At 46.7% G+C, this 18,978-nt stretch overlaps 1 protein-coding gene across 1 annotated transcript in view; it reads right to left on the bottom strand.

Moving 5' to 3' along the window:
* The window catches only part of LOC139384025 (kinesin-like protein KIF26B), a 172,533-nt gene that overhangs the window by 36,653 nt on the left and 116,902 nt on the right, over window positions 1-18,978 (bottom strand). The window contains exons 5-7 of the mRNA XM_071128655.1: window positions 15,581-15,767; window positions 4,584-4,796; window positions 4,389-4,482 (exon numbers count right to left, since the gene is read on the bottom strand). Coding sequence (XP_070984756.1) covers window positions 4,389-4,482; window positions 4,584-4,796; window positions 15,581-15,767 — 494 coding nt within the window. The remainder of the gene's footprint in view (window positions 1-4,388; window positions 4,483-4,583; window positions 4,797-15,580; window positions 15,768-18,978) is intronic.

Raw genomic sequence — 18,978 nt, 5'->3', positions numbered from 1 at the left:
TCTCTCTCTCTCTCTCTCTCTCTCTCTCTCTCTCTCTCTCTCTCTCTCTCTCTCTCTCTCTCTGTGAATACTGGCACTCTGACTAAGATAGCAGTGCACAGGCTGGATTGTAGATCACTTTGCCTCTGCTCAAGACTAGCTGGTATTCACACCTTCCATCTGACACAACATGCCAAGTAGCAGATCAACAGGGGAATGGTCTGACCATCCCCCACCATGTCATATTGTCTGTGTGGGGTATATGCTGTGGGTGGTGGTTGGGAAGACTGACAGTGGAGTGGGATGTAGCCAGGTGGGGTAGTAGTCTGTCAGTGGGATACTGGTAAGGCATCTTCCATCATCATAGCTTAGAGCGATTCTTGCTTATAATTGGCCTGAACAACAGAGTACAGAACTGGTAATGCTGACAGGCCAACAAGCATCTTCAGAGGGAGAGGGAGAGAGGGAGTTAGAGGCAGAAATAGATGAGAGAGAGAAAGAGATCCCACAGTGACAGGATTGCTACATTGATTACAGACATAATAAAGATGGCTGCCATTAAAGGGATGGCCGTACGGCCCAGGGCCAGTAATCCAATCAGAGGACTCGAGGAGGATGAGGTAATGCAAGAGCAAGAGAGCGTGGGATTCAATTATCTACAATGTTCCCCTCTCTCCTCTCTCCCTCCTCCTCTGTTCATAACCCGGCCATCCATTACTCTACCTTCATCTACATGCCCTCAGTCCTTATTGAATCTCATCTGATTTAAATCGGTGGTTTAGGGGGCTGAGGTGGGTTGGGACAGACAGACAGATAGATAGCTAGACAGACAGGGTTTATTACCCGCCTGTGATGTTATATGTATTGATTGGATTTACAGGACAGAATCAAATGGAATGAATGATTCATAAAAAGAGACTGGCCTGTGAGGGTATTTGATCTCTATTAGGGACCAGTGCAGCACAGTTTATTCTATTCCAACATCAAACACACACACAAACGTGAATGCACGTGCACACACACACACACACACACACACACACACACACACACACACACACACACACTTACAGATCTCAGAGCCTGGAGCCTCAAACCCACCCTCCTTCTTTCAGTGATCCGTTTTGTGGATGTAAAATAAAAGCTAATGCAATAATCTTCTCCAGGCCTGGTAGGCTAGTGGAGCAGAGAGGGCTCTGTCTTTATTCCTAAAGCGAGGATTCTGGCATTAATTTCCATGACCAGCGAACCAACACGCGTGTCCACTGACATCACACCACAGGCTGATATATGGTGGGGTTGGTAGGGGCAGGGTGGTGTGTGTGTGTGTAGTTTTGCATGTATGTGTAAATGTGCATGTGTGTGTAAATGTGCATGTGTGTTCGCGAATGTGTGTGTGTTGCTAAAGGGAATATTCTGTGTTTAATTACCAGGACCAGTGAGTGTGTCCTCTGACATTCCACCGGAGGCTGATAGATGGCGTAGTCGGCGGGTGGGGGACTTTTCCATTCCAGAAGGTTTTACTAGCGATGGCCATACGATGCTATGTGGTCACTTTCCATAGCTGATTGCACTTATTGTGGGGCGGCACGTAGCCTTGCTAGATCGAATCCCCGAGCTGCCCCTGAACAAGGCAGTTTAACCCGCAGTTTAACCCACTGTTCCTAGGACGTCATTGTAAATAAGAATTTGTTCTTAACTGACTTGCCTGGTTCAATAAAGGCTAAATATATTATTTTTTTTAAGTCACTCTAGATGAAAGCAGCTGCTAAATAATATACAGTGCCTTCGGAAAGTATTCAGACCTCTTGACTTTTTCCACATTTTGCTATGTTACAGCCTTATATTAAAAAGGATTCGTTTTCTCTCCCCCTCATCAAAAGCATGAGCTGGTGCACAGCCAAAGAAAATGATTTAGTGTAGAGGTGCTGACTAATGGTGAATGAACTGTAGGCTATAAAAACAAAGGGAGTCGCACACTTTGTGTATAAACTCCAAGTAATTTATACATAGTGTGTGTGACTCTGTTTTTATACCCCTCATCAATCTATACACAATACCCCATAATGACAAAGCAACAACTGGGTTTTATACATTTTTATGAATAAACTGAAATATCACATTTACATAAGTATTCACACCATTTACTCAGTAATTTGTTGAAGCACCTTTGGCAGCGATTACAGCTTAGAGTCTTCTTGGGTATGAGGCTACAAGCTTGGTACACCTGTATTTGGGGAGTTCCTCCCATTCTGCTCTGCAGAACCTCTCAAGCTCTGTCAGGTTGGATGTGGAGTGTTGCTGCACAGATATTTTCAGGTCTCTCCAGAGATGTTCGATCAGGTTCAAGTCTGGGCTCTGGCTGGGCCATTCAAGGACATTCAGAGACTTGTCCCGAAGCCACTCCTGCGTTGTCTTGGCTGTGTGCTTAAGGCTGTTGTCGTATTGGAAGGTGAACCTTCGCCACAGTCTGAAGTCCTGAGTGCTCTGGATACGGTTTTCATCAAGGATATCTCTGTACTTTGTTAATCTTTGCCTCAATCCTGACTAGTCTCCCAGTTCCTGCTGCTGAAAAATATCCCCACAGCATGATGCTGCCACCACCATGCTTCACCATAGGGATGGTGCCAAGTTTCCTCCAGACGTGATGCTTGGAATTCAGGCCAAAGAGTTCAATCTTGGTTTCATCAGACCAGAGAATCTTGGTTGTCATGGTCTGAGAGTCTTCAGGTGCCTTTTGGCAAACTCCAAGCGGACTTTGATGTGCCTTTTACTGAGGAGTGGCTTCTGCCAAGCCACTCTACCATAAAGGCCTGATTGGTGCATGGCTGCAGAGATGGTTGTCCTTCTGGAAGGTTCTCCCATCTCCACAGAGGAACTCAAAAGCTCCGTCAGAGTGACCATCAGGTTCTTGGTCACCTCTCTGACCAAGGCCCTTCTCCCCTGATTGCTCAGTATGGGCGGGCGGCCAGCTCCAGAATGATGGATGCCACTGTGTTTTTGGGGACCTTCAATGCTGCAGACATTTTTTGGTACCCTTCCCCAGATCTGTTCCTCGACACAATCCTGTCTCGGAGCTCTTCAGGCAATTCCTTCAACCTCGTGGCTTGGTTTTTGCTCTGACATGCACTGTCAGCTGTGGGATCTTATATAGACAGGTGTGTGCCTTTCCAAATCATGTCCAATACATTCAATTTTCCACAGGTCGACTCCAATCAAGTTGTGAAAACATCTCAAGGATGATCAATGGAAACAGGATGAACCTGAGTTCTGAAGTCTCATAGCAAAGGGTCTGAATACTTAAGTAAATAAGGTATTTCTGTTTGACATTTTTTATACATTTGCAAAAATGACCTGTTTTCACTTTGTCATTATGGGATATTGTGTGTAGATTGCTGCTGATTTGTATGTATTTTATCCATTTTAGAATGAGGCTGTAATGTAACAAAATCTGGAAAAAGTGAAGAGGTCTGAAAACTTTCCGAATTAACTGTAACGGTTTGTTCATTGTGTGTTATTTTGTCCCAGCTGTTTTTATCCTGTGTGTGTGTGTGTGTGTGTCTGGGCTGTAAGAACAGGCTTATGACATGTAGAGAATTTGTCATGGCTAGACTGATTACATGACTGTGAAAGCATGGACGCTGAAGGCACACACAGACAGTAAGACAGACACGTTACAGAGAGTGGATCAGGCAGGGTCCTGACACTCATTACTGTGCCCTTCTGAGGAGGGACCTCAGTGGGATTAAACTGGTGGAGATTCAGCCTCCTGCTCAGACAAGACAAGACCAGGGCTACTGAACTGGAGGAGATTTGAAGTGACATTAGTCTCCTCTCTCTCTCTCTTTCTCTCTCTCTCTCTCTTTCTGACCTGTTCACCCTCTCTTTCTCTCTACCCTTGTCTGTCCCTGCATTCCTCTCCCCCTCGCTCTCCCTCTCTCATTCTTCTTTCTGTTCCACTCCCTCTTCTTGCCCGGCTGCTCCCATCTCCCTCTCCCCTCTCTCCCTCTCCCCTCTCCCTCTCTCCCATCTCCCTCTCCCCTCTCTCCCATCTCCCTCTCCCCTCTCTCCCCCATCTCTCCCATCTCCCTCTCCCCTCTCTCCCATCTCCCTCTCCCCTCTCTCCCATCTCCCCTCTCTCCCATCTCCCCTTTAATGTTCTTCCCTCCCTCCCCATGCAGTCTGTCCTGATAGTAGAGGCTAGCTGAGATGCAGTCATGTTGATCAGAGAGCGTCACACTCAGAAAATCAGCGGTCGATACTTTGCAAATGCATTCACTTTATTTTCTCCGTTTGTCAATGTCTGGCTACATACGGCACAACATTGTGTGTGTGTGTGTGTGTGTGTGTGTGTGTGCGCCATACAACAAAGGCTCAGATCAGGTTCATACACACACACACATCCTTACCCAGTTTAGAGTGTCCGAAGCAGAAGACACAGCCATCTGCTCCGTTCACCACCGACTGAATGACCTCAGCTACAGTACCAGCACACACCTCCGCCTAGAGAGAGAGATTGGGATTGGCTAGGGGGTCATTTGGAATTGGCTGGGGGGGGGGGGGTAATTTGGGATTGGCTGCCCTGCGCATAATCAGATCTCTACCTGTGATGCATCATGGGGGAAGGCGGCGTCAAAGGCAAACATCTTAGGTGGGGCCTGATTGACTCCTCGTTTCTGGAGGGTGTTTCCTTGCATCTGGTTGGCTGATGGATCCATAATGGTCACCTGCTTCTTCCTGGTGTCCACCTTGAGGAAAGAGCTGGACTCTGCTGCGTCCGAGGACATCACGGGACACACACGCACCATCACCTTCACCTGGTGGAGGGACAGAGGACAGGACCAGAGAACTCAGAACAGGGGATCGTAAACTCAACAGAATCAGATTGTAGAACCCAACAATAGAACAGAAGTAGGTCAAGATAATATCAGGTCAAACCCCTAAAGCCATAGAGAGGCCAGTTGAACCAGGATAAAAACCAGTTGAACCGTTGTAAAAACTATTTGTAAACAATTGAACCATAGTAAAAAAACTGTAGAACCCCAGTAGAAACGATAAAATCCTATTGTTTCATTCATGGGGGGCTGAAACCCTCTTCTGCGCTAAACCTAACAAAGACAAGCCAGCTATTTAGTTCTTAGAAGACACGCATCAACACCTGCATCACCTCTCCCTCTTTTTCCTGTGTTAGACTTCAAAGCTTTAAGCGGAGCAATCTTATTTTAGCTCTCTCTCTTTCACCTCCTCTCTCTCCTCTCCTCCCCCCCCCCACACCCACACACGCCAACACTCGTTTGTTGTCACACCTCGTTGGCGTTGAGGTTTTTTTATCGAGAGAAAAGCAGCTGACAGATCTCAAACTTTTCCCAGAGCTCCTGCAGGTTCACTTATCTACTTCTTTACTCACAGCTAGGAGGAGCTTTAGAGAGCGGGATGGGGATAAGGGAGAAATAGATAGCGGGAGGATGGAGCAATTCAGGATGGAAGAAGAGAGAGGGGAGGGAGTGAGATGGAGGGGAGAGAGAAAAAAGGGAGGAGAGGAATGTAGGGGGGGAGGGAAAGGGAGAGGAGGGAGTAGAGGAGAGGATGCAAATTCAGATCCATGCTGTCATTTCCCCCACCACCGAGACCAAACATGAGTCACCGTCAGAAGACAGGTTCTGCTTTAAGCTTCCGCTAAACGTTGCTCTGGGATTAAAAACGGGACGGCGTTCCCAAACGCTCCCAAACACACTGTGCTTTCAGACAGGACGCTCCAGAATGCTCAGAAAAGACAGAATTACAGCCGGATAGAGGGGAGAGACGTGAGCAGAGATGAAAGCAAACAGAGTAAATAGCAGATAAGTGAATAGAAAAGATTTGAGCCTTGAGGACATGAAGGCATGAGTCTGCGTCGTGTTGTGTAACAGCATTGAGCAGCCAAGGAGAACGGAAACACAAATGAAAGACATTCACCATGAACGCAACGCAGCAGGAATCTGCGTGCTAACAAAATAATGTCATTTGAATAACTGAAAACATGGGGCAAATGCAATAACAGTGTGTGTGTGTGTGTGTGTGTGTGTGTGTGTGTGTGTGTGTGTGTGTGTGTGTGTGTGTGTGTGTGTGTGTGTGTATAGTGTGTGTGTGTATAGTGTGACAGATAGAGAGAGAGGGGGACGGAGGGAAAAGTAAGAGAGAGAAAGTGAATGAGGGAGAAGGGAATATGATGGATCCCCCCTCTCCTCTGCAGAGGAGTAAGGTAGAATGGTTTGCTTGTAGAGCCAGCAGCACTGAGCTGACATTCTCCAGATCTCCTCTCAAACGCAGCTCACCATTAAAACACACTGACATTAAAAAGATTCTCTAGGACAAGACGTTTTAACAGCGCTTCTACAGTGGACTATACAAATTATTTGTCTCTCTCTAATGGAAATGACTGATTTTTTATTCAAAGTGAAGATACAGTGCCTTGCGAAAGTATTCGGCCCCCTTGAACTTTGCGACCTTTTGCCACATTTCAGGCTTCAAACATAAAGATATAAAACTGTATTTTTTTGTGAAGAATCAACAACAAGTGGGACACAATCATGAAGTGGAACGACATTTATTGGTTATTTCAAACTTTTTTAACAAATCAAAAACTGAAAAATTGGGCGTGCAAAATTATTCAGCCCCTTTACTTTCAGTGCAGCAAACTCTCTCCAGAAGTTCAGTGAGGATCTCTGAATGATCCAATGTTGACCTAAATGACTAATGATGATAAATACAATCCACCTGTGTGTAATCAAGTCTCCGTATAAATGCACCTGCACTGTGATAGTCTCAGAGGTCCGTTAAAAGCGCAGAGAGCATCATGAAGAACAAGGAACACACCAGGCAGGTCCGAGATACTGTTGTGAAGAAGTTTAAAGCCGGATTTGGATACAAAAAGATTTCCCAAGCTTTAAACATCCCAAGGAGCACTGTGCAAGCGATAATATTGAAATGGAAGGAGTATCAGACCACTGCAAATCTACCAAGACCTGGCCGTCCCTCTAAACTTTCAGCTCATACAAGGAGAAGACTGATCAGAGATGCAGCCAAGAGGCCCATGATCACTCTGGATGAACTGCAGAGATCTACAGCTGAGGTGGGAGACTCTGTCCATATGACAACAATCAGTCGTATATTGCACGAATTTGGCCTTTATGGAAGAGTGGCAAGAAGAAAGCCATTTCTTAAAGATATCCATAAAAAGTGTTGTTTAAAGTTTGCCACAAGCCACCTAGGAGACACACCAAACATGTGGAAGAAGGTGCTCTGGTCAGATGAAACCAAAATGGAACTTTTTGGCAACAATGCAAAACGTTATGTTTGGCGTAAAAGCAACACACCATCCCCACTGTCAAACATGGTGGTGGCAGCATCATGGTTTGGGCCTGCTTTTCTTCAGCAGGGACAGGGAAGATGGTTAAAATTGATGGGAAGATGGATGGAGCCAAATACAGGACGATTCTGGAAGAAAACCTGATGGAGTCTGCAAAAGACCTGAGACTGGGACGGAGATTTGTCTTCCAACAAGACAATGATCCAAAACATAAAGCAAAATCTACAATGGAATGGTTCAAAAATAAACATATCCAGGTGTTAGAATGGCCAAGTCAATGTCCAGACCTGAATCCAATCGAGAATCTGTGGAAAGAACTGAAAACTGCTGTTCACAAATGCTCTCCATCCAACCTCACTGAGCTCGAGCTGTTTTGCAAGGAGGAATGGGAAAAAATGTCAGTCTCTCGATGTGCAAAACTGATAGAGACATACCCCAAGCGACTTACAGCTGTAATCGCAGCAAAAGGTGGCGCTACAAAGTATTAACTTAAGGGGGCTGAATAATTTTGCACGCCCAATTTTTCAGTTTTTGATTTGTTAAAAAAGTTTGAAATATCCAATAAATGTCGTTCCACTTCATGATTGTGTCCCACTTGTTGTTGATTCTTCACAAAAAAATACAGTTTTATATCTTTATGTTTGAAGCCTGAAATGTGGCAAAAGGTCGCAAAGTTCAAGGGGGCCGAATACTTTCGCAAGGCACTGTATATATATATATATATATACACACACACACACACAGAACATATTAAAACGTACACTGAGTGTACAAAACAAACGTTGTTCCCTCAGAACAGACTCAATTCATCGTGACATGGACTCTACAAGGTGTCAAAAGCTGCCCCATGTTGACTCCAATGCCTCCCACAGTTGTGTCAAGTTGGCTGGATGTCCTTTGGGTGGTGGAACATTCTTGATACACACAGGAAACGGTTGAGCATGAAAAACCCAGTTTTTGACACACTCAAACCGCTGCGCCTGGCACCTACTACCAAACCCTGTTCAAAGGCACTGAAATCTCTTTTGTCTTGCCCATCCACCCTCTGAATGGCACATCAAAATCAAAATGACCAGGAAACGACAGGGAGAAAGGCCTTCCAGAGAGATAAGAGTAGGGTGTGTGTGCGCGCATGTGTGCGTGTGTGTGAGAGAGAGAGAGAGAATGTACCTGCTGCCTGTCTACTATGATGAGAGTTGAGGTGTAAGCCTGGCGAGTACAGTTAACGGTCAGGTCAAGACTTCACATTAAATTCAAAGACCTTTTGCAATATAAACATACACACACGTACACACTCCTGAGCGTCCAGGGCCCTATCTTGACCCCAATACAAAGGCCCATCATATCAGTAAGTGCCTCAGGGGAAGGATTTGTGTAACTCATATTGTGTTCCCCACAGATATCCATTTCCTCTTCCTGTCTCTGTGGGAAAGCACACATTGCATGATTACACAGCACACACCGGGACTTATATGTAATTTACGTACAGGCTTAGATACTGTGTGTGTGTGTGTGTGTGTGTGTGTGTGTGTGTGTGTGTGTGTGTGTGTGTGTGTGTGTGTGTGTGTGAGAGAGAGTATGATAGAAAAAGAAAGCGAGAGAGTCTGTTTATAGTGTTTCTATAAAACAACTAAGAGCCAAGATGTTGATGATGTTAAATGTATCTTGGCGTTGTGGCTGCTCTTCATTAGACAGACAGTTAGCAGGTCCTTAAAGGAGCAATCAGCAGTTTAAAAAAAAAATAACAAAGCCGACACCCCGCCATTGATTTTGGTAAATACCTTCCGGATTGGGGCTGGAGAAATGTAACCACGCTCAAGCTATGGATGCAAGTACTGACCATATAGGATATACGTTTCGTTTTAACCATGTTTTGAGGCTATACAGTGTTTATTTACAATTGCATTGTTTACAAACATTGGAGTAAAACAAGCTTCTATTTTGGGTTCTGACGGGGTGCGACAGGTCGAACTAAGCTCATTAGGCATTCATAAGTCATGTTCTTCAAGAATCTGTGGGTGTATACTGGATGTACCAATCGCACGACGACAGAGACAGAGCTATAGGCTCTTTGTTCAGCTTAAACAGGGTGGGGAAAGGGGGGGGGGGGGGGTCCTACAGTAGGGGAAAGAAAGAGCAATGGACGAGGAGAGGTTGAGAGGGGTTAAGGATATAAGAGGGAGGAGGGGTTGGGAGAAGGCCCATTAGTAGTGTATTTGAGTGGAAGCTCTCATCTCTCTCTGCGTTCATCAAGTCCCCTGGAGCAACTCCTCAGACAGACACTGATGTCACCCTGATAACAGCTCTTCTGTCTCTCTCTACCTCTCGCTCTCTCTCTCTAGACCCTCCATTCTTTATCTACACCTCTCCCCCTTCTCCCTCTCCTCCTCCATCTCTCTCTATCCCCCCTTCTCTCTCTCCCGCTCCTCCTCCTCCATCTCTCTCTATCCCCCCTTCTCTCTCCCTCCCTCTCCTCCTCCATCTCTCTCTATCCCCCCTTCTCTCTCTCTCCCTGTCCTCCTCCATCTCTCTCTATCCCCCCTTCTCTCTCTCCCTCTCCTCCTCCATCTCTCTCTATCCCCCCTTCTCTCTCTCTCCCTCTCCTCCTCCATCTCTCTCTATCCCCCCTTCTCTCTCTCTCCCTCTCCTCCTCCATCTCTCTCTATCCCCCTTCTCTCTCTCCCTCTTCTCCTCCATCTCTCTCTATCCCCCCTTCTCTCTCTCCTCCTCCATCTCTCTCTATCCCCCCTTCCCTCTCTCTCTCTCCTCCATCTCTCTCTATCCCCCCTTCTCTCTCTCCTCCTCCATCTCTCTCTATCCCCCCTTCTCTCTCTCTCTCTCCTCCTCCTCCATCTCCCCCTTCTCTCTCTCCTCCTCCTCCATATCTCTCTATCCCCCCTTCTCTCTCTCCCTCCCTCTCCTCCTCCATCTCTCTCTACCGCCCCTTCTCTCTCTCTCCCTCTCCTCCTCCATCTCTCTCTACCCCCCCTTCTCTCCCTCTCCTCCATCTCTCCATCTCTCTCTATCCCCCCTTCTCTCTCTCTCCCTCTCCTCCTCCATCTCTCTCTATCCCCCCTTCTCTCTCTCCCTCTCCTCCTCCATCTCTCTCTATCCCCCCTTCTCTCTCTCCCTCTCCATCTCTCTCTATCCCCCCTTCTCTCTCTCTCCCTCTCCTCCTCCATCTCTCTCTATCCCCCTTCTCTCTCCTCCTCCATCTCTCTCTATCCCTCCCTTCTCTCTCTCCTCCTCCTCCATCTCTCTCTATCCCTCCCTTCTCTCTCTCCTCCTCCTCCATCTCTATCTATCCCCCCTTCTCTGCCCCCTCATCTCTCTCTATCCCCCCTTCTCTCTCTCCCCCATCTCTCTCTATCCCCCCTTCTCTTTCTCCTCCTCCTCCATCTCTCTCTATTCCCCCTTCTCTCTCTCCTCCATCTCTCTCTATCCCCCCCTCTCTCTCTCCTCCATCTCTCTCTATCCCCCCCTTCTCTCTCCTCCTCCATCTCTCTCTAGCCCTCCCTTCTCTCTCTCCTCCTCCTCCATCTCTCTCTATCCCCCCCTTCTCTCTCTCCTCCATCTCTCTCTATCCCCCCCTTCTCTCTCTCCTCCATCTCTCTCTACCCCCCCTTCTCTCTCCTCCTCCATCTCTCTCTATCCCCCCTTCTCTCTCTCTCCTCCTCCATCTCTCTCTATCCCCCTTTCTCTCTCTCCTCCTCCTCCATCTCTCTCTATCCCCCCTTCTCTCTCCTCCTCCATCTCTCTCTATCCCAACCTTCTCTCTCTCCTCCATCTCTCTCTATCCCTCCCTTCTCTCTCTCTCCTCCTCCTCCATCTCTCTCTATCCCCCCCTTCTCTCCTCCTCCTCCTCCTCCATCTCTCTCTATCCCCCCCTTCTCTCTCCTCCTCCTCCTCCATCTCTCTCTCTCCTCCTCCTCCATCTCTCTCTATCCCCCCCTTCTCTCTCTCCTCCTCCTCCATCTCTCTCTATCCCCCCCTTCTCTCTCTCCTCCTCCTCCATCTCTCTCTATCTCCCCCTTCTCTCTCTCCTCCATCTCTCTCTATCCCCCCCTTCTCTCTCTCCTCCATCTCTCTCTATCCCCCCCTTCTCTCTCTCCTCCATCTCTCTCTATCCCCCCTTCTCTCTCCTCCTCCATCTCTCTCTATCCCTCCCTTCTCTCTCTCCTCCTCCTCCATCTCTCTCTATCCCTCCCTTCTCTCTCTCCTCCTCCTCCATCTCTATCTATCCCCCCTTCTCTCTCTCCTCCATCTCTCTCTATCCCCCCTTCTCTCTCTCCTCCATCTCTCTCTATCCCCCCCTTCTCTCTCTCCTCCTCCTCCATCTCTCTCTATTCCCCCCTTCTCTCTCTCCTCCATCTCTCTCTATCCCCCCCTTCTCTCTCTCCTCCATCTCTCTCTATCCCCCCCTTATCTCTCCTCCTCCATCTCTCTCTATCCCTCCCTTCTCTCTCTCCTCCTCCTCCATCTCTCTCTATCCCCCCCTTCTCTCTATCCTCCATCTCTCTCTATCCCCCCCTTCTCTCTCTCCTCCATCTCTCTCTATCCCCCCTTCTCTCTCCTCCTCCATCTCTCTCTATCCCCCCTTCTCTCTCTCTCTCCCCTCTCTCTATCTCCTCCATCTATCTCTATCTCCCCCTCTCCTCCATCTCTCTCTCCCCCCTCTTCTCCATCTCTCTCTATCCCCCCCTTCTCTCTCTCCTCCTGCTCCATCTCTCTCTCCTCCTGCTCCATCTCTCTCTCTCCCCCTGATGCGATGCCAAACAAAGCTCTTGGCTCTCAGCTCCCCGTCATGATGTCACACTGTGTGATACAAACAACCCAGTCTGCCTGTCAGGTCCCAAGTCTACACTGCACCAGGCTGGTCCATCTGTCCATAAAGGCATCAGAAGTCGAACAACGAGTAGCTCACAGCAGAACCGATGGCCTAGCAGGTAGCAGAGGTCCCATTCCAACAGCTGATGTATTCTTACTGTAAGAAGGCCTCTTGTTTACCTTCAAAACCTGAAGAACATGTATGAAGGTCGGCTGGTAAATATTGGCTTTATGTCTCGTTACTTTAAACCCTGACCAGTATGTGTCAGTGGAGGCTGCTGAGGGGAGGACGGCTCATAAATAAATGGCCGGAACGGAGCAAAGGGAATGGCATCAAACACCTGGAAACCATCTGTTTGATGTATTTAATACCATTCCACTGATGCTGCTCCAGCCATTACCACGAGCCCGTTCTCCCCAATTAAGGTGCCACCAACCTCCTGTGGTGTGTGTACGGCCTTAGGACACAGGCAACATAACATGTTATGCTGCAGCATTTAATGAATAAGTAACCGTGTGACTGAGCTGGGAATGAATCGATAGCAATGTTTCTGACGTTGTCATCGTGTTGCCGATAAATATTTAATCACCATGTCATTTGACGAGGCAGGAAAACACAAACTCTCCGCAGTCGTTTTTAGAGTATCAGTTAAAAGAGGCTCGACTGAATAATTCACAGGGTCTCTCTCTCTCTCTCTCATAACTGGGGATGTGATAAGAGAGAAATCTGATTAAGGAAGAGTACCAGTGGGACTGTGTGTGTGCGCCTGTGTCTCACAGGTATCCCACTGCTGGCCGCTGATTGTAACCATGGAGACCGGTTAAGCCAATATCAAACTAATGTGAGCTTTTAAATTACAGAAAATAATCCCATGAGACCAGTTTTGCCAACAATCCAAGGAAAGTAGCTGTCGGCTGCTCCATTTGTCGCTAGAAGTTGCTAGATGACGTCATGACATAATAGTGACTTCATAATGACCATTTGCACATGCTTATGCTGTCCATCAGTCTCTCAAGCAATGAGAAGTTCTCCAAATCAAAACTAAATAGAATGTTTGAAGGAGAACATAAAGGAACCCATTTTAATTAAATTCACTTCACTTCAGCAGCGAGAGGACTGAGAGGCTACAGCAGAGAGAGGACTGAGAGGCTACAGCAGAGAGAGGACTGAGAGGCTATAGCAGAGAGAGGACTGAGAGGCTACAGCAGAGAGAGGATTGAGAGGCTACAGCAGAGAGAGGACTGAGAGGCTATAGCAGAGAGAGGACTGAGAGGCTACAGCAGAGAGAGGACTGAGAGGCTACAGCAGAGAGAGGACTGAGAGGCTACAGCAGAGAGCGGACTGAGAGGCTACAGCAGAGAGCGGACTGAGAGGCTACAGCAGAGAGCGGACTGAGAGGCTACAGCAGAGAGCGGACTGAGAGGCTACAGCAGAGAGCGGACTGAGAGGCTACAGCAGAGAGAGGACTGAGAGGCTACAGCAGAGAGAGGACTGAGAGGCTACAGCAGAGAGAGGACTGAGAGGCTACAGCAGAGAGAGGACTGAGAGGCTACAGCAGAGAGAGTACAGAGAGAGGGCGAGGACTGAGAGAGGCTACAGCAGGGAGAGGACTGAGAGGCTACAGCAGGGAGAGGACTGAGAGGCTACAGCAGGGAGAGAACTGAGAGGCTACAGCAGGGAGAGGACTGAGAGGCTACAGCAGGGAGAGGACTAAGAGGCTACAGCAGAGCGAGGCGGGGAGAGAGGCTTTGGAAGGGGAGCAAGACCGCAGAACAGAGTAGCACAGCTGAGCTCAGCTGAACGGAAACACACACAAACAGGGAAGTTGCTAAATCATCCAATAGTCGCTGGGGAAGCCTTAAAAAGTAGCTACATTTGTCACTGTACTCTTTTACCAATAAGTCACTGGAGGGGTCTGAAAACTAAATCTAAACTAAATCTAGCAACAAAGTTGCTAATTTGGCAACATAGCTTAGAGACTGCCCTTACTAACACACATGTATACACACACACACATAGAGACACAGAGAGTGTGAGAGGAATGAGTATGACAACACACACACAAAAGCTCTGACAGTCTTAATGCAGAATCAGGCATCCCAAACCCTCTTTCTCTCTCTCCCTCTCTCTCCATCTCTCTAAATATCTGTCTCTCTTTCCTCCCTCCTTCAATCTGCCTTGTTGTTCTCCTGGCTCGTGTCCACCCCTCTATCTCACAATTAAGCCTTTCGTAGGCCTGCCAATACCACCACTATTAATATTTTACCCACAACAAGGTAGCAAAGTGGCTATTGAATTCCCATACTCTGCATGCACACACACACACACACACACACACACACACACACACACACACACACACACACACACACACACACACACACACACACACACACACACACACACACACACACACACACACACACACACTGCCTGTGAGGTGTTGTTTTTGGCCTGATCTGAGACAGCTATTAATAATGGCTTAGGCTTCTTAGTGTCATTGCTCTCAAGGCTGCCACTCGTTCCAGAGCGTGTCTGTGTGTGTGTGTCTGTCTGTGTGTGTGTCGGTCTGTGTGTGTGTTTCTGTTTGTGAGCGTCTGTGTGGCTGTGTGGTTAACACTTTGCTGGGTGATTGAAGTGACCGTGGAAGCCCCACAAAGGAGGGGAGGAGAGGGAGTGAAGTAGAAGATGGGCGGATTGGAGATAAACCTAATCGATGGACAAGGAGGACGAGGAGGAATCAATCGTATATTATGTTAAGACGATGAAATGTCATTCATTTGTTTTGTCCACAAAATAACCTCTCTTAAATCAAGCTGGTATCAACACATTTTAGCTTGAGGTTCTGCTAAATGATCTCCCAATGGTGTGCAATATTTTAGACAACATTTTCCACAGTGACAGATGGACCTCTCCATTTCTCCATTTCTTCATTCTTTCACATCGGTCTCTTCAGCGAGTACAGGTAGAGCTGCTAGCAGCCTGAGGTTCACAAACCAGCACTTTATCTTTCCTTCAAGGGACTTCCTTTTAAGTATGCCTAGAGATAAGAACACACATCATTTAATTTCCTTTACTGATATAAAATATCTCCCCCCCGCAATCTGGAGGTGAATGGAAGCATCCCTGCTGGGCTGATTCGATTAAGGTGAGCCGGAATGTACCAAAACCCAAGCGGAGGAGGGGGGCAGCAAATCCGACGGCACACATCGCGGTATGGTCTAATATCTTACCTGCTCTCACAGGTTACAGGCAGCAGGGAAATGTGGAAATGTGTGCGTCTGTGTATGTTTGTCTGTATGTGTGTGGTAGGAAAAAGGCCACGGCAGCAGGAGTGAAGGTGACATTTTGTTTATCTGGAAATGTCACCCTTTCTATTCCTCAGGATACCGTATGTACGTGTGTGTGCGCTCATAAAGTCCTACCTTGCCCAGTCCGGGGGTGTCTTTGATCTTGCTGGCAGCCCGTAACAGGCAAGGTGGGGCGGGGGGAGGGGCGGTCTGCAGGGTCCCACTGAAGTTGGTGGGGAACAGAGGGGGGTCACACACCACTGGGGGGGGCGCTGGGCGCTGCTTCTTCTTCTTCGATGACAGGTTCAACTTCTGAGCAGCTCTACAGAAGGAGAAAGAGGGGTGGGGGGTGGGGTTCAATTCCAATGTTAACCAATCATCCAACACGTTACAGTGTTCATCTACTGCTGATTGAAGCAAGTTGGGAGATAACGGAGAGAGAGGGCAACAGACCCACAGAGAGTAAGAGATGGAGAAGGAAGAGAGAAATATTTCCCCCCCACCTAAGAGCACACAGAGTGATCATGATGTGTAAGGCATTGTGAGAAATGTGTTCCCACTTAAAAATCCAGCTGTAGAGAGTGGTTAAGTGGACGCCTTCGAAAAAAAAAACCCACAGTGAAGATAGTTGTTCCATGCCATCATGGCGACGCTTCCTCCCCAACACCACCACAATTGCGGAAGCTCCGTGTGCCCTGTTCTAATTGCTCGTTCATGTTGCTAATTGGGGCTGGATTACGCGCCCAGCTCACCACATCAATAACGAACACACGCACACACACTTAAGCAGCGACATCTGTAACTGGGAGGGGAGCACCATTTCACTGTCATCACAGTCTTCACAGTCTTCTCTTTCCACTCGCTCTTTTCTCTTCCCTGTCTCTCCTCTCCTTTCTCCTTTTAGTCTAAATTACACTATCGTGGCTAGGAAACGTGATGACATTGCTAAAGTTGTCAAATCATTTTTTGTAGGAAACAACTTTGTCATCCTGATGACGTCGTCAAATGTACTTCAGACAGATCATAATGTTGTCAGCTAGCTAAAATCCGGTGCTCTCCTCTTCTCAATCGTAGCTAGCTAGCTGATGTTATACTACATCTAATGTTAATCTGACGACATCACAATAACCACGTTTCCTTCCACAGTTTTTAATGCGAATAAAGACATACCATATAAAATCCTGACAGCTGTGATGGAATCGGGACGTTTTCATAAATGCCAACAGATCAGTTGTTCGTTTGACATGGTGGGATCTTTTGGTGTCTGTAAAATGAATTGTGTGAGAAATTGCGGTGGAAGCGTATCATCATATCAAAGTAAACTTAGAGTCACGCGATGACATCAGACAGTAGGTGTGTGGTCCTCTAACTACGATTCGGGAAACCACGCAGTTTATAAAAGATGAAATAAGATGAAACCATGCAGTTTATTAGAGATGAAATACGATGAAACCATGCAGTTTATAAAAGATGAAATAAGATGAAACCATCTAGTATATAAAAGAGGAAATACGTTATGAACTGGACTTCACAGGGTGGTGAAAGTGCGCCGTGATGAGCTTGATGCTCCTTTCCGATAAATGTTGAGGGTCTTATTCTGGTGACATGCTGATCGACGCTCGACTGCCGTTTGACAAATGAAAAGAAACCACACACAGTGGGGCTGTTACCTGGACACAGATTAAGCCTAAGAGGAGACAAACTGAATTCCTATCATGGAGGACTGGCTTGAATTCTGAGGATGACCACAATTGTATTTTCACCATGAGCAAAAGCTATTGATTTTCTACCCAAAGTTGCAAAGAAAATGTTGTGATCCATTTAATTAACAGAAGCAACATGGATAAAAGGGTGTGGTGGCAGTAGCAGGAACAACGGTATCTAGTGGGCAAAACGTGGTGCTTTCAAACTAATGTACAGTGCATTCGGGAAGTATTCAGATCCCTTGACTTTTTCCACATTTTGTTACGTTACAGCCTTATTCTAAAATGGATTAAATAGTTTGTTCACCTCATCAATCTTCACATAATACCCATATTTACAAAGCAAAAAAAAGCAAAAACAGGATTTTAGAAATGTTTTCAAATGTATTAAAAAAAACAAAACGGAAATACCACATTTACCTAAGTATTCAGACCATTTCCTCAGTACTTTGTTGAAGCGATTGTGCGTGTGTGTTCCCGTGTGCATATGCGTGCACAGGGGTCGCGAGCATTGAACCACTCCTTTTTGGGGGTTGCGGGTCAAAAAGTTTGAGAACCACTGCTCTATGGGACCTGATGTCACCGCCTTCACCATTAACACACATAGGACAGGGACAAATACAGACACGGTTACCGACACGGCCACAAACATGGATATGATTGCAGTTACCAATGGTTACCGACATGATTATGATCACGGTTATGAACAGTTGCCAGTTACCAATGGTTACAGATAAAAAAAAAAAAAATTTCATGGCAGCCTGTCTTATCCACTCAATCTATCAATATCGCCCAAGGTGCTCTTTTCAACTCCGCCTTCCTTTATAAATCCATCCCTACAACTCTCTCTGTTCTATTTCTCAAATGGCTCCCTCTCTCCCTCTATCTCTTCATCTCCAACTGATTGTGTTCTTTCTTTCTCTTTTGGGTGTGTGTTTTTACCCATCAGGCCTAGGGGGTAAAATAAATAGTAACCCACTTTGAATGTTACATATTTTTGGGTGGGATCTCTAAGCGATGTTATATCAACTTTTCATGTGTATCTGAGCTCTTGCCGTACTCACAGGTAGAAATACAGCCGGGAGGACGTAGTATTGTGATAAAGTCGCTCTCACTACACTGGAAGGTAACAGGAAGATGACTTTTAGATCACAAAAACGTGTCAGAAGTTTATATACAACTCAGCCAACTACATTTAAACTCAGTTTTTCACAATTCCTTACATTTAATCATAGTAAAAATTCCTTGTCATAGGTCAGTTAGGATCACCACTTTATTTTAAGAATGTGAAATGTTAGAATAATACTAGAGATAATTAGCTTTTATTTCTTTCATCACATTCCCAGTGGGTCAGAAGTTTACATACACTCAATTAGTATTTGGTAGCATTGCCTTTAAATTGTTTAACTTGGGTCCAACATTTCGGGTAGCCTTCCACAAGCTTCCCACAATAAGTTGGGTGAATTTTGGCCCACTCCTCCTGACAGAGCTTGTGTAACTGAGTCAGGTTTGTAGGCCTACTAGCTCACACACGCTTTTTCAGTTCTGTCCACACATTTTCTATTGGATTGAGGTCAGGGCTTTGGGATGGCCACTCCAATACCATGACTCTGTTGTCCTTAAGCCATTTTGCCACAACTTCGGAAGTATGCTTGGGGTCATTGTCCATTTGGAAGACCCATTTGCAACCAAGCTTTAACTTCCTGACAGATGTCTTGAGATGTTGCTTGAATATATCCACATAATTTCCCTGCCTCATGATGCCATCAATTTTGTGAAGTGCACCAGTCCCTCCTGCAGCAAAGCACCCCCACAACATAATGCTGCCAC

The sequence above is a fragment of the Oncorhynchus clarkii genome, chromosome 25 (genome assembly GCF_045791955.1).
Source record: "Oncorhynchus clarkii lewisi isolate Uvic-CL-2024 chromosome 25, UVic_Ocla_1.0, whole genome shotgun sequence".
NCBI classification, from domain to species: domain Eukaryota; kingdom Metazoa; phylum Chordata; class Actinopteri; order Salmoniformes; family Salmonidae; genus Oncorhynchus; species Oncorhynchus clarkii.
Note: the sequence above shows the minus strand (reverse complement) of the source record. Positions and strands in the feature narration are given on the sequence as shown.